The 15,362-nt window shown below is 48.5% G+C and overlaps 1 protein-coding gene across 4 annotated transcripts in view; it reads right to left on the reverse strand.

Moving 5' to 3' along the window:
* The window catches only part of NOTCH3 (notch receptor 3), a 60,507-nt gene that overhangs the window by 28,843 nt on the left and 16,302 nt on the right, over positions 1 to 15,362 (reverse strand). For all 4 annotated transcript variants that reach the window (XM_081185793.1, XM_081185792.1, XM_081185795.1 and 1 more), the window contains exons 3-8: positions 3,489 to 3,631; positions 2,953 to 3,288; positions 2,194 to 2,316; positions 1,563 to 1,796; positions 1,122 to 1,277; positions 527 to 712 (exon numbers count right to left, since the gene is read on the reverse strand). In XM_081185793.1, the coding sequence (XP_081041919.1) occupies positions 527 to 712; positions 1,122 to 1,277; positions 1,563 to 1,796; positions 2,194 to 2,316; positions 2,953 to 3,288; positions 3,489 to 3,631 (1,178 nt within the window). The remainder of the gene's footprint in view (positions 1 to 526; positions 713 to 1,121; positions 1,278 to 1,562; positions 1,797 to 2,193; positions 2,317 to 2,952; positions 3,289 to 3,488; positions 3,632 to 15,362) is intronic.

Consider the following 15,362-nt stretch of genomic DNA (forward strand, 5'->3'; position numbering starts at 1 on the left):
GGTACCTCGGGTTACAGACGCTTCATGTTACAGACTCTGCTAACCCAGAAATAGTACCTCGGGTTAAGAACTTTGCTTCAGGATGAGAACAGAAATCGTGCAGTGGCAGCGCAGTGACAGCAGGAGGCCCCATTAGCTAAAGTGGTGCTTCAGGTTAAGAAGAGTTTCAGGTTAAGAACAGACCTCCAGAACGAATTAAGTTCTTAACCCGAGGTACCCCTGTACTTGGGACAGGAAGCTTCTGGGAGCCCAAGAGCAGAGGCTGCTCTACAATCATTTACATAATATTTACACAGAGCTTCACAACAGCTCTGAAACAGGTCACTGACATTTTCACTTTTAAAAGCAAATTGAAATAAGGAAGTGACTTATCTAAGCCCACTCAGGGAGCCCGTACTTAGCAGGGAATTTTACCTCAATTCGTGCATATCCAGTCGCCTACCTATTCTCTCCCCACATCTCATGCTACCCAAGATACAGTCCTGGATAGGATGGGCACTCTGCTCCCCAGAGCCAGGAAACTCACCTGACATGCAGATGCAGGTAAACTCGCCAATGCGATCAAGGCAGGTAGCATCATTCTGGCAAGGCATGGAGAGGCACTCGTTGATGTCTGTCTCACAGCGGGGACCTGTATAGCCACGTCCACACTCACACCGGAAGGAGCCTTGCGTGTTCACACACTTTCCGAAATGCTCACATGGATTGGCTCCTGGAGAAGGGAAATGCGCATGAAGTGAACATGGCTGGTTCAAAATTACTTCTTCTCTGCCTTCACTTAAGGCAGGGGTGCATAACCTGTGAACCTCCAAATTTTTTTGGACTATAGCTCCCATCAGCCCCAGCCAACATAGCAAGTGATCAGGGATAATGGGAGGTGTAGTCTAACAACATGTGGAGGGCCGCAGGTTGTGCACCCCTGACTGAAGGGATAAATCCAGACAAGGAACGAGAAGGGCATGCCAGCAGAAACTGATCCTTCTCATAAGTGCTTTACTTGTCAATAGCCCAACCCAAAAAGCTGGCAAAAGTCCATCTCAGTGACCCCTCTCACATGCTAGAGAGGCAGTCCTCCTTCCTCCACCTTTTGGAATTGCAAAAGAAGGGTGCAGCTGTCTTACCAATGGAGCACTCATCCACATCCTGGTCGCAGGCCCCTCCGGTAAAACCTGGTGGGCATGTGCAGATGGCACGGCCATTCATTGGGTTGGTGTCACAAATGGCATCCTCATGGCAAGGGTTACTGACACAGGCATCGTCCAAGTGGCAAAGAAGGCCTGGAAGAGAAAGGGCCATGAAAGGCAATCACTTGACAGCAAAATAGGAGGAGTGTAGGGAATGGGATGGAATTTATGGACAAGGGGTATCGATTTCCATATGTTGTTCATGTTCAGCAATGTCCTTCCATTTCTGATTAACACCCTATCCTTGTTATCCAATATCCCTTTAATCCACTCCATTCTTTTTACACTGACCAAACCCTTCAAAAATTCTGCCCAAACCAGTTAGCCAGAATAAAAACATATGACATGGACACATTATGCAAGCTAGGAGCCAGTTACCTGTCTTGCCCATAGGACATGCGCAGTAGAAGGAAGCCACACGGTCATGGCAGGTAGCACCATGGAAGCAGACTGCTGTCTGACAGTCATCAATGTTCTCACTGCAGCTCTCCCCTGTCCAGCCGTTGACACAAACGCATGAATGCCCCCCATTGGTATTGAAGCAAGTGCCTCCATTGTGGCAGGCGTTGGGTTGCAGCTGGCATTCATCCACATCCTCATTGCAGTGCTGGCCTACAGTGCAAAGAAGGTGGGGCTTAGTTCACTAAAAGACCTTCTCATCAGGGATGGCCTAACAGCTGCAGCACCACCTCTCCTTCCCCCATGCACCCCAATACCTCCACACTCACAGCCCTGAGTTGCCCTTTCCTTTGCCCACCATGCACCGAGCCAAATTAAAGCCAGTGTTTTCCCAAACTACAATAAGGTAATATTTCTCAACTCATTCTCTAAAACAGTTGGCCTTCCTGACTTAGAGGCTAATATTAAGTTAACGCTGTATAGAGAAGAAAAGAACATTTCCCACCTCTGCCCAAATCCTAGATAGCTCCCTACATTTCCCATTAAGGCCCTTAAAATCCTAGGCTGTTCCAATCTGGTTCTGGTTCCTGGACCAATAACAATGCAGTACCTGTCCACTCTGGGGGACACTGGCAGTTGTAAGTGTTGACGCCATCCACACAAGTGCCTCCATTCATGCACATGTGGCCTGGGCAATCATCTATGTTAATCTCACAGTTGTGTCCCTTGAAGCCTGAAAAGGAAGAAAGGGAGATTTTAGCCCAGCCAGTAACTGTGGAAAAACTGTTGCTAGTAGAGAAAGAAAAATCCTCCCAACAACCCACCATTCCTTCCCTAATGTGCAACTATGGGTTGTAATCTTTTGCACACTTTCCTAGGTGTCAATTCCATTGGCCACAGGGGGACAGTTTCAAGCTTGACAAGGCTTGGTAAACACCACAGAGTCACACCACAGAGTCACACTGAGCAATGCAGCGCCCCTCCTCTATTCTAAGCTCTACTCTTGTTCCAAATCTCTGACTAGAACAAGGAAGAAGAATTAGCTGAGCCTTCCACTACACTCTGGCTCCTGCAGTCAAAGCCACATGTGCTGGCTGCCAAGTTCCCCCGCCTCCTCCCACTGCCTAGATTGTTTCCTTCCTGCTCCACCAAAGCGCTCAACAGCTTCCCATGAGCTTCCTGACAGGAGAATAGTGAAGCATGCCACGCTGTAGCCAGAGAAAAGGGTCAAGCTTGAGTCCCAAGTGTAACTCTACGCCCAGCTGCCCTGAGGGATTGTCCCACTCTAAAATCTACCTGCTTAGTACGCCATCCCACTCCCTTACAGAAGGTACAAGGCAAAGCTACACTTTGCAAATTGTTCACTCACCAGGTAAGCAAGCACACTCGTAGCTGAGTTCCCCTGTCTGACGGCAAGTGCCGCCGTTGAGACACTGAGAGGGAGCGCAAGGTGTGGAGATGCTCTCACACTGCTGCCCTGTGTAGCCAGCTTGACACTGGCAGTGGAAGGAGCCAGGTGTGTTGATACAGGTACCCCCATGCTGGCACAGGCCAGGCACCCGACATTCATCCACGTCACTCCGGCAGTTGCGGCCCTGGTACCCTGATGGGCATGTACAGTTGTAGCGGCCATTCCAGTTGGTGCAGCGGCCACCATTGACACACGGCTTGCTGGCACAGGCATCAAACAGAGAGCAGTCTTGACCTAAATGGAAGATGATGTACCAAGTGACCTAGAAGGTTATTTCTTCCCCAGAAGGCCAATTTTCTCACCTACAATCTGGACCCATCCTCCCTGGAGAATGTGCATTCCCATCTCCCAGCAAAGCAATCCTTATCAGGAATATGAAATGCCTGTGGAGCAGAAAAACACATGCTGCATCTCACCACATTGCTTATTCTTACCTCGAAAGCCCTTGGGACAGGTGCACTGGTAGTGCACAGTGCCATCTCGCAGAGTGCTCTCACATGATCCCCCATTAGCACAAGGTGACTGATGGCAAGGGTCTTGAAACTGGCAGTGCTCTCCAATCAGTCCAGGCTGGCATCTAGCAGAGACAGACAGACAGAGTTTACTAGATGACATCTGCCACTCATGCTATCCCTAATGTACACAAGTGCTATTCTGGTGCCCAATGGACTAGTAACGGACTAATTCAACAAGCAGTTAGACCCACCTTTTATCATACCCCTTTCTGCCATTTCACCAAGGAATTGAGAGTCACAGCAAAACAACACAGGAACCTGCAAAGTGGCTTAGCACGAGCATGTCTTTTTCCTCTATTGAGCAACAATTCACTGAAGACAACTTCCTGTTGCTCACACTAAACTACTCCATCAGTGTGTGTCATCTGCAGATTCTGCTAACTGCCCACACTTACCCTTTGCCAAGCAGAAAATAGATATCTTAAACATTGGCCTTCTGTCAGGTTCCAACCAACCATTTCCTCTTACCAGTAAATTCCGGGCAGATCTAAGAAAAGTCTTTCCCCCTCCCTATGTAAGATTTTGTCAGCAGGTCTCACTGCAAAACATTGAGGGAAATAAGGACGGGACAATGTTTATACAGATGGCATTCAAGTCAGTTCTGTACCCTCAAGCAGAGCTGTTATGTTGAGAGTAATTCATACAACCTCGGGGCACGGCTATGGTCCAGATGGCTGTGGTTCCTAACTTATCACCTGATGGTTTGGACACCCTCTTTTGTAATATATATTATTGTCCAAAAGCAGAACAGAAGGCTAGATCAAAGGTTGAAGGAGAAGTCCAAAACTTGTATGCAAATACCCAATCAAGCAACTCCAGCAGAATCTTAATAATCTCACATTTAATGGTATATTAAAGATGCCTGATTATCTACAGTAGTGAAAAGGATAAATAATGTATTCTAACTCAGAAAACTGGAGTCTCAAGTAGTTAGAAGAATGAGACTTTAAATTCGGCAAAGTCCCTGGTAGTTTCTGACCTTATCCAAATATTACTCCCACGAGATTCCTTAACACCCTGATTCATCTTCTAGTACCAGACAAAAATATTTTAGTCCAACTCAGGAAGCCCAGGCAAACTATGTAGAATTAATGATCAACAAGGTCCAAGAATCCACACCTGTCCAGCAATGCCTAGAAGCAAACTGGGTAGCGTCCAGAAAAGCTTTTATTTTGCTTAGGCATTGATCAAAGTTTACGTTCTGCAGCCACCTGCCCCCCTCCCTGGGTAACTGGACAATCTTGTTTCTGGTGAGAAATGTAGCTCTCGTTAAGGAGGATGAAATTGTGTTATCTAACTGAGGCTGATAGCTCAAGGCCAATATGGCAGCCTGCTTAATTAACAGCAACTGTGCCTCTGTGGGAACGCACATATTCAAGCACTGGAAGGTTCTGGCCAGCTAAGCTCTGATTGGCTGGGAACTTCTGGTCTGGTTGCTATGTTATTTGCTAGATGTTTGGGTTATTCCTTTAGTCCATGCCTCACACCTTTTCCTGATGCCTGAGGACCTGTTTGTGATGTTTGTTCCTGTGGTGTGAGGTCAAGTGGGTTTATACTAGACTAGGTTAGATAGTTTTGTTGTTTTATGCTGCCTTGTATTTTTCCCATGTCTACAGTATTCTTTTATCTCTACTTTTTACAGGTTCTCTCTTATATATTATTTATATGCATTGTACAGAAACTACCTCACTCAATTTTCTAGTGTTCTTTATTCTGGAATGCCTAGAAACCTAAGCCCAGTGATGTAGCCTTCTTGGTCAACTGTTACTGCACAATATTTCTGCTCAAGACTCAGATGGCAGAGAGTGAACCTTTAGCTGTTATCTGTCTGACTCTTCAGGGATATGCAGTGAGGTGTGGTGATAGTCTTTAATTTTTGCAGGTCTGGTTAGACAGTTCTAGTGGAATTTTTGTATTAGCTTAGGCCTAACAAAATTCCTGGTTCCCTGGGCTTGGAAGCTGGGCAATCCTGACAGCTTGGGGACATCCCTCTGGTGGCCTGAAGTTTATTTATTCTATTTTATGTATTAAATTTGTACACTGCACTTCATCCAAAGATCACAGGGTGATTCACAACATAAAAATACAAAATAAAAACACAAAATACTTAATAAAACAAAACCTAATACCACCCCTCTTCCACAAATACATTAATCAGCCAAAGGCCTGGTTATAATGAAAAGTTTTTGCCTGGCGCCTAAAAATATGTAACGAAGGCAGCAGGCGAGCCTCCCTGGAGAGAGCATTCCTCTCATGTTGCCACCCTCTGGACCTCTCATGAAGGAGGCACACTTAGAAGAGTTTCAAATCATGATCACAGGCAGTCTTTGAGATATGGCGGTCATGAGCCTTTATAGGTCAAAACCAGCACTTTGAATTGGGCCCAAACCTAATTGGCAGCCAGTGCAATCAGGTCAGGATCAGTGTAATAAGCTGAATTCTGCACCAGCTGAAGTTTCTGAACTGTCTTCAGAGGCAGCCCAATGTACAACACATTGGAGTAATCTAACCTATAGGTTACCAGAGCATAGACAAGAGAAATTAGGTTATCCCCGTCCACATAGGGGCGCAGTTTCCATTTGCTCCAGCCTAATCTCTGTCAACTCCCTATATCCTGATGGACAGATGGGGAGAACTTTGCATTGGCCCACACAAAGTGAACATGCCAAGGAAACAAGAACAAGTGGCCACTAAGGACTGAGGGAAGGACAATATAAACTATAATGAATTGATACCCACGGGGTAGGGAACTCATCCTTCAATTTCCCTGGGCTTTCACATCACATTCTCATTTGCAGGATCCAGCAGATTGCCACAAGCAGTTCTGTCCACCCATTCAAACGCTCTCTGCCCACCCCAAGAGGGACAAGATAGCAATGGGTGGCCTAGGTAAAGGTAAAGGGGTGGCATAAGCAGCACATAGCTCCCTTTCCTAATTCCTGGCCGTCCTGGAGTCTTCAAAAGGGGGTTCCCAATCCAAGCTCCACAAGCCTTCCCTGTAAATGCAGCCTCCCTGAGCCCTCCGGCCTGCCACTGCCATGACAACACAGAAAGCTGTTTGCTTTTCTGCCCAGCCTGAACAGCAAGTCCTGGACACTGGCTGAGACAACAGTCAGGGCCTTACAGCCCAAAGAGGAATTGGACAAGGAAAAGGAATGTCTGAGCAAACTACATGCCTCCCCCCACCGCCACTGGACAAAAAAGAATAAGAAAACGGAAACAGCCATACTGTGGGATATGTCAATTGACCAAAGCTGTTTCTCTGCAGAACAAATCTAGAGCATATGTAGTGGTGAATTTTGTGTGAGTGGTAGCCAACTAAAAGTTAACCCAGGGTGAAAGGCTGGCTGCTGTGTAGTTCCAGTTGCCATGGGAACTCAGGAACTCGGAGGGAAAATGGGATAATTGAAAACTGCAAGCTGCGGAAAGATCTGTCTGAAACCTGCAAGGGGCTCAGTCTGAAAATTGGGAAGATCCAGCCTGAAAATGGAGGAGGCGGGTTCTGCTTCAGTGGAGGGAAATCACAGCCTCCTGAACAAGCAGGGCAGGGAGATGAGAGGGGGAAGGCCCAGCAGGTCCAAAGAGGAAAGTGGACACTGTCCACGAAAGGACTGGCGCCTGAGAGGAAGGCTGCCAGCAACTCTTAAGGCTGCAAAACAACTGTGTGTAAACTGTAAAGAAATTGGGGGAAACTGGGGTGGTATTGTCCGATTTGTATGCATTTGTTGTGTAAAATCAGTTAGCTAGCAGCAGTAGTTTAGATTTAATAACAACCAAAACATGCAAGTTATCTGTTGTTTAGCAATCAAATTACTTGCTCATCGAAGTTTAACTTTCCATCATAAATCTAAAGCTTGTCTCTCTAAGCAAAATTGAATACCACTCTGGTTGAAATCCATGCAGTGAGGGTTCAAATACCCATCCAAGGAAGCGTTGTAAACAAAATACTACATGTGTCTTTTCAGCAAACCATCCCCACTGTGGGCCTGTTTTCCAAGCAAGTTCAGCTGCTCCACTCAGCATCACTAAGCTTTAACAGTATTAACTTACCCAGTCGGATACCAATGTCATGAGATGACCAAGTCCCAAGTAAGCTTCCCACCCTCCCTTCAATATTCAATTGAGCTCAGAAAGTCAACCAGAGTTGATCCTGGCCCCCCAAAGCAGGCCATCCTAAGTGTCCTATTAGCCTCCAGCCCAAATAAACTGAAGTGTGACCTTCTCTTTCAAACAACCTACAGGCTGACTGAACATAGGTGCACCCATATGCTGATGGGTTAGGAGGCAGAAGAACCAATTTCTTGGCTTGTTCACTGAGTTATAGCAGGGCCTGTATACTTCCCGCTTCCAGCTTCTAAGAATGTAGTCTTCAAAAGAAGGTACGGTGTTTCTAGATTGTAGGTTATGCTGTTTACTACCGTGGAAGATGTAAGACCAAAGATAGTTGGCATAGATCTTTGCAGCCTTTGGAGAGAGGAAAAATTGCCCTTGGGAAGACTGAGTGTTCTGAGAATAATCCCCCAACTCAGTGGTTTTCAACAAGTGTGCCATGGCACCCTGGGGTGCCTTGAACAATAGCCAGGGGTGCTGCAGGCAACACTGGCCTCTGTCCCTCTTTCCTTCCCTCCCTCCTGATGCCCTCTTGCGTCTCTGCCTCCCAAAGGCTTGCACACCTGTTTGTTGCAAAAGTCCTTGCTACAAGGTCCCCAGGCTTGTATGGTACCTCTGGCCAGCTCCCAAGCCCCTGTGGGGCAGTTTGAGGAGGCATCTCTCGGGGGGGGGGGTAACTCAGAGACTGGGGCGGTAGCTGCAGCTGCCCTGGAGAGAGGAGAGGAGGCTGAGGGAACACTCCACAAGGGAGGGTGTTCGAAAAAGGGTAAAAGGCTGCCAGATCTTCAGGCAAGGGGTGACATAACTGGGCTCCTGAGCCCCACAGGGGTGCTGCAGAAAGAATGTAGTTGGTCAAGTGAGCCATGGATTTAAAAAGGGTGGAAACCTCTGCCCCAACTGATCACTGTATTTAAAGCCAGGGAAGCACATCCACAAGCCAGATTGGAAGGGAGGAAGATATGACTTCCTCTTGAAATGTGGTTTGGTTCATTTGTTCAAGCCATCCATAGCTATTTGCTTTGCAAAGTTGTTTTGTAAGGCAGGAATGCCAACTGGCCACTGAAGGGAGGGGTATAAATTTTAGAAATAAATAAATATTTGCTCTATAGGCACATTACTGCAAGACATCTGCTCCCTAGGTGTGCTGAAAGACGAATGGCCTTACCTTGTGGCAAAAGCTGTGGCCATAATTCTGTTGCCACGAAAGAGGAAAACCACACTCATAGTAAAAGAGATGAGTGACCCGAAGTCAAGGCAGACAAACCAGGTGTGAGTCAGTTATATAAATCTCAGAATAAGCAAACATGAATCTATTTGGCCAAGTGTGTATTTGGGCCAAAGTAGGCAATACATTAAAATATGAGTGTGCTTTGTGTTTACTTAACTTTAAAAATAAAACAGCAGCAGGAAATTTAACCCTTTCCCCTTGAACTTTAGTCCCAGTGAAAATTGCTTCTTGAAGTTGCTATTTCCCTTAGGAAGGAAGGTGCCACTGGCACCAATTACAGCTTGTGGCCCAGGATAAATAGCAGGTTTAATAGGAAGGCAATTTTCACTGAGACCACAGCAAAAGTGATCAAGAACACACACAATATTCCCACCAATTCCCACGTTGTTTTTTCAAAAGGCACATATTCATTTAATTTATTGTTTAGTTTCGCCCTTTGTGACAATGGGCTATAGTTGCTGATGCACAGAGTCCACACTTGCCAAGTACCCCCCCCCCAAAAAAATGGGACATTCCGCTTGTCGGTGCGAGGTTTCAGCGGCCATTTTGACTTGCTCTTGCACTGCGCTCTCGCCCCAAAAAAGCGCTTTCTTCAGGGCGAGGTGCAGGTCACATGACTCGCCGAGGAGCATGTCCCGGAAGACACGTGTCCTGGATTTGAATGTGAAAAAGTTGGGCAGTTTGAGAGTCTTTACACCCTCCTAAGGCACAGAGGGAAACAAACAGGTCTACAGCAAAACTATGCTCTGCGCCAACAAGCAGGGCCTTGTTTATTTACTGAGCACTCCCTCTTGCCCCAGGCCAGTACAAGGGCAATCTCACTTACCAGTTGAGGGTGGCTAGGTGCCGCAAAGAAGAAAGCCTCTTCTTTCAGCACAGGGAACCAAGCCTTGGCACCATGTCCCTACCTGCTTACATCCGGGGAGTAGAGCTGGTTTTTTATAGCTCTCCCTGGGGCTGTGATTCACCAACTGTGTCTGCACATGTCGCTCAACACTCTCTGACTCAGCCCTTACCCCAGGGCTGCGCAGGCGGCAGTAGCAGGCCTGCAGCCCTGTGCCAAAATTGAAAGACCGAGGGCTGCTTGGGGGCACTGCAGGCAGAACCCTTCACACATCCATCCAGGCAAAAAAATAATATAAACCCCACCACTGTTCCCACCCCACTCACTGGAAGAAAACCAACAACTTGCACAAGGTCAGCAACAGTTTCTAGTTCCTTTGCAATTACTGCCACAGAAAGCTTCAAAGCACGGACTAGAGAAAATGCTTATATCTTGCAAGTAGAGGGAGACCAGGAGCTGACAATCAGCTCTGACCCTCACAAAGCCGGCAACAAGAACCAAACATACATATACACAGAGAGAGAGAGTGCCAAATCATAATCCCTACTGGCAAGGGTTACAATGGCAATTTGCCCCCACAAAACTAAAATGGATTACAAAGAGGAAAAAGAAAACCAGTAGCAAGTAGTGCCAACTCCTTACTGGAGGGGGTTGGAACTGTCCGAGCCCCAATGGAGAAACAGATCAAATAGCTGCAGGGCGCTGGGTGGGCACTGCTGTGTCCCTTTCTCCTGCTCCCCATTCTAAGGCCAGCTGTAGAAACTCATAGCACTGGAATCGAGAACAGTGGGATTGATTACTACTGCTGTTCTGGCACTATAGCCATTATCCCATCAACTGTGAGGCAGTGCTGGGACTCCATCAGCATGGATGTGGAGTTGGGGAGTAACAAACTCAAAATTCCTGTTTTGGGGGACTAAAAAACCCAGTACCACTCATTAGTACCATGGTGCTTTCAAAAACGTCCTACTCAAGTAATTGGGAGCAAGCAAATAAACTAGGGGCAACTCCATTTTATTTATCTGTAAGCTGCCCTGAGAATACTGCTGTTGAAGGTTAGCCTAGAAATCATTAAAATAATGTGACCTTCTCTTGTAGAACATAGCAAAGGAAGCAACTTGTGCACCCTCTTTTTAGTGTCCATTAATGTTTGGGATGATGCATGTCTCCCTTGTATGCATTAAGACATGTGAGGTCCACATGCATGTAGAGCTCACACTTCTCACCATGGTGGAGAGGAGCCATTTTCCTCCCTGCATGTTACACAGGAGGCACAAGCGAGAAGATGAGCAAGGGACTCCATTCATCCTCTGTCAGTGCTTCTAAATAACTGGCTCAATTTGCACGCAGTGCTAAGCCAAACCATGGGTTAGAGTGAATAAGCAAAGACTGTGGCCACAGCACTACTCCCCTAGTCCTGCTGCTCCTGCACTACCCAGAAGTAAGCCATGGTTTAGCTCAGCATTACACCCGAAACTGAGCTTGTGGTCTACCTCCCTAGGTAATCCCCATGTGGTCAAACAAGAATACTGGGTTCAGCTTGTGCTTTTTATGGAGAGAAACAAACCACAAAACCAGGTTTTGACCCAATGGTTTGACCCCAAGTAACACAGCAGATCCAAGGAAGAGTACTGTAGTTGCAATCTTTGCTCTGGGGACCTGCCCATTTGCTTGCTCCTGCCAAGCCAAGCCATGGTTTGGATTAGCATTACAGTACTTGCAAATGAGATCATTAATGGGAGTTGCTCTGTACTGCCAGCTGTCATAACCCTTCTTTGGACTCCAACATCATGTACCAGGGGTAGGCAACCCAAGGCCCATGGGCCAGATGCGGCCCAATTGCCTTCTCAATCCAGCCCACAGACGGTCTGGGAATCAGTGTGTTTTTACATGGGTAGAATGTGTTCTTTTATTTAAAATGCATCTCTGGATTATCTGTGGGGCCTGCCTGGTGTTTTTACATGAGTAGAACATGTGCTTTTATTTGCAATGCATCTCTGGGTTATTTGTGGGGCATAGGAATTCGTTCATCCCCCCCCCCCAAATAAAATATAGTCCGGCCCACCACATGGTCTGAGGGACGGTGGACCGGCTCATGGCTGAAAAAGGTTGCTGACCCCTGTCATATACCATGGGGCAATTTGCCTATATGCTTCCATTTGCTCTGGAATCTGTCACCTTATGGCAAGCTATACACTGCACTGTATGGCAGTGTTTCCCAACCTTTTTTGGGCAAAGGCACACTTGTTTCATGAAAAAAATCTCGAGGCACACCACCATTACAGCCCCGTGACATCAGCGCGCAGCGTCACGCCGGGAGGGACATGAATTGCTAGAAAATTACATAATCACCTCCTTGAGGGCTGGCTCATCTTCTCCGAAGGCAGAACCCCATTAATTAACAGGACAGACTCACACCATAGCCAAGACGAGGGGGGAAAACCTCAGTCATGCACAGTCATGCACATGTGGGGGCTAAATGAGGACGAAGACCGGGCAGAGAGCAGGGTTCAAATCACCCCACCTGGCCAGGAAAATCCCTGGGTGCTCCCTTGGGCCACTCGCCTGACCCACCTCGCAGGGCTGTTGTTGCGAGGATAACACGGGGAGAACCACGCGCGCCCCTGGGAGCTCCTTGGAGGAGAAAGCGGGCGATGAATGCAATGCACGAAATATATGAGAGGCGACCAGGTTTTGCAGGTGAGGGGCCCCCGCCAGCCTCCGCTTCCAACACCCGGCGCAACGACGCCGAAGTTTCCCCCCCGGGCTCGGCTCGGGGAGCAGCGCTGTTCCCCCCGCGGCTCCCCTTCGCCATCCCGGCTCCTTCTGCCACCCACTGGGGACCCCCCTCACCTGCCAAGTCCGGAGCGCCAGTGGAAGTTGCATGCATGCATGCAGGGCACCGCGTTGCCATTGCATTGCACTGCACTCCATGCAACGCCTGCACGCATGCATTGCCTTGCACGCCCGCCAAGGGGTCTCCCCGTGGTCCGATGCGTCCCCTCCGGCGCGGATGCAGCATTGCAAAAATAAAAAAACCCCGACGCAGCCCTACCTGGGGGGGCAGCCTCCGCCTCCGCCGCTCCGCCTCCGCGGGGATCCCCGGGCTCCATCCTGCCGCCCGATCTCCGTGGGGGCGCAGGCAGGCTGCGCAGAGTCTGCGCGGAAGAGCCCCTGCCCGCCCGGCCGCCGCCGCCGCACTCATTCCATGGCCGGGAGAAGAGCGCTTCAAACAAAACGCCTGGCCCGCCAGGCCACGCTGGGAAACGTAGTTTGTGCACCCCGCACGGGCGCGGAGCCCAAGGGCGAGGGGACTACGGATCCCGGCAGCCCCCGCGCCGGGGACGGAGGGGGAGAGGCCGGGTGCAGGGATGGAGGGACGGGTGGGCGAGCGAGTGAGTGAGTGGCAGCCGCCAAGCCTTGGCCGAGAGCCAGGAAGGGCCTCCCCGGAGGAGGAGGAGGAGGAGGAGGAGGGAGGCGCAGAGCGGGAGGGAGGGAGGGAACCCCAGGGGTCATCTAGTGACGGCGCCCCAATCAAAAATTTGACTTTTTTTTTAAAAAAAAATCTTTCGAATTTTTTTATTTTTTCCCGCGGCACACCAGGCAACATCTCGCGGCACACTAGTGTGCCGCGGAACAGTGGTTGGGAAACACTGCTGTATGGTATAGTATAGAGAATTTATGGTATATACTGCAGGATCAAAGAGCAAAGAACTTCCCAAAAGATGCAAGATTTCTGACATAAAAGAGCTCTGCCATATGTGTAACTGGTCTGGGATTCTAATGTCACGCTAAAGGTTGAACTAGACACTGCAGTGTCTGACACGTGTTTACTTTAATGTGTCTTCTTATTCATGTATAAAGCAAGGGGTGAGGAGATCTTATTTTAACATTCTAAGGGGGCAGCATAAGTTCATTCTGGTGGTGCACAGAAAGGCAATGCACTAGGAAACCAATGTCCCCACTGTGGAAGGATGTGTGGATCCAGAATTGGGCTCCACAGTCACTTACGGACTCATTGTTAAATCTGTGTTTATGGAAGACAATTCTACTCGCCTACAAGTGATCGAAGAAGAAGAAGAAGAAGAAGAAGAAGAAGAAGAAGAAGAAGAAGAAGACGACAAAGACGACTAGGCCCTGCACTTGGTTTACTTTTCCCCAACAACAGAACTAGTGGTCGCTTTGTCCAGGGCCAGATTATCAAACAGACCAACAAGGCCCTGGTCTAGATCCTCTGATTTTTGTAATACTATGCTGGTACTGTCTGCTAATTCCCTCCCCACCTCCCCCCAAAAAGGAAAAGGAACATTGACCCCCATCAATGTTCAAATTCTCTGCAAAAAAAGTTTGAGAACCTCTGAGTTATGAAACAGATATGAGGGGAAAGGGACACATGAACAAGCAGTAAAGGCAAACAGAAGCTGTACCGAGTACAGAACCTCCTCCAATGGCCCTTACATTTTAGTGTTAATTTCTCTTAAAAATGAAAACCAGGAATCTGTGGTGACTATTAACCTCAGCATTAAAAACAGTGATACGGATTTCATTGCCGTGCACATTTTCAGTGCCCCAGCCGCCCAACTTCTCTCACCAGGGCCCATTCTGATCCCATTTCCATTCCTAGACCACCTCTGCTACCTTGGGCTTCCCCATTCCCAGCTCCAGAAACATTCAGTTTCCTTCCACTGCTCTTCTTAGTAGCTGCACCTGCCTAAGAAATCTCCTAAGAAAGCCTGTTTTCACATTCATGTGAAGTGTCTCTGACAGCCCTCAGCCAAGCCCCACCTTCTTCAAGATTTGAGGAGGGGGGTGGATTAAAGAGAGAAGCAAAACTAACCTGAGAACCACCCATTGTCCACCTCCTCCAATTTGGCATTGCCAGGCCTGAAGGAACCAAATGGTGACCGCCCCTTTAAGAGGCCTCTCTGCAGGTGTTTAGTGGGGGAGGGGGGAGAGGAGGAGGGGAGGAGGAGGAGGAGTGTTTTCCCTTCAGCACTGGGCACTCCCAGGCCTCCCCACCCAACCTGTCCGACAGGTTTCAGACCATGATGCCAAGAGCAACCTTCCTTTTTCTTCCTCTCTCCTGAGCCCCCGGAGGAACATATCCAGCTTTCCTTAGATTTCCCCACTATTCCAAACCCCCCCACGGCCCCAAAGGCTTGGTTAAGTGCCCAATCTCCTTGGTGGGACAGCTGCGTTCTGAACAGGACTTACAGGTGACTGGTAGTATTTTCTTGTCCTATCATCCCATCCAGGGATCCAGGCCGGGCTTCGAGCCTCCCAGTGATTCACCTGTTCTGGGCGTGCCAGCTGCAGGCAGATCCACCTGTCCTGGATTCCAACACAGGCAACACCATACTAAGCTAGGAGCTCACAGAATTTGCTCAAACACCTGCCACTACGAGAAGCAACTAAAGGAAGGAGGGCGAGTAAGCATCCCTGGCCCGGCTAAATCAAGGTCTGTACATCTGGACCATCCACTGCCAGGAAAGCACAAGGGCATATGACCACAGGGACCACGTGGCTTGGCTAACACAACAAAGAACTAAGCTGAAATCCCAATAACTATGTCATCCACACATCCTTGGTCTCCCCCTTTCGAGCTTTAACA

The sequence above is a fragment of the Podarcis bocagei genome (assembly GCF_964188305.1).
Source record: "Podarcis bocagei genome assembly, chromosome: 2".
NCBI lineage: Eukaryota > Metazoa > Chordata > Lepidosauria > Squamata > Lacertidae > Podarcis > Podarcis bocagei.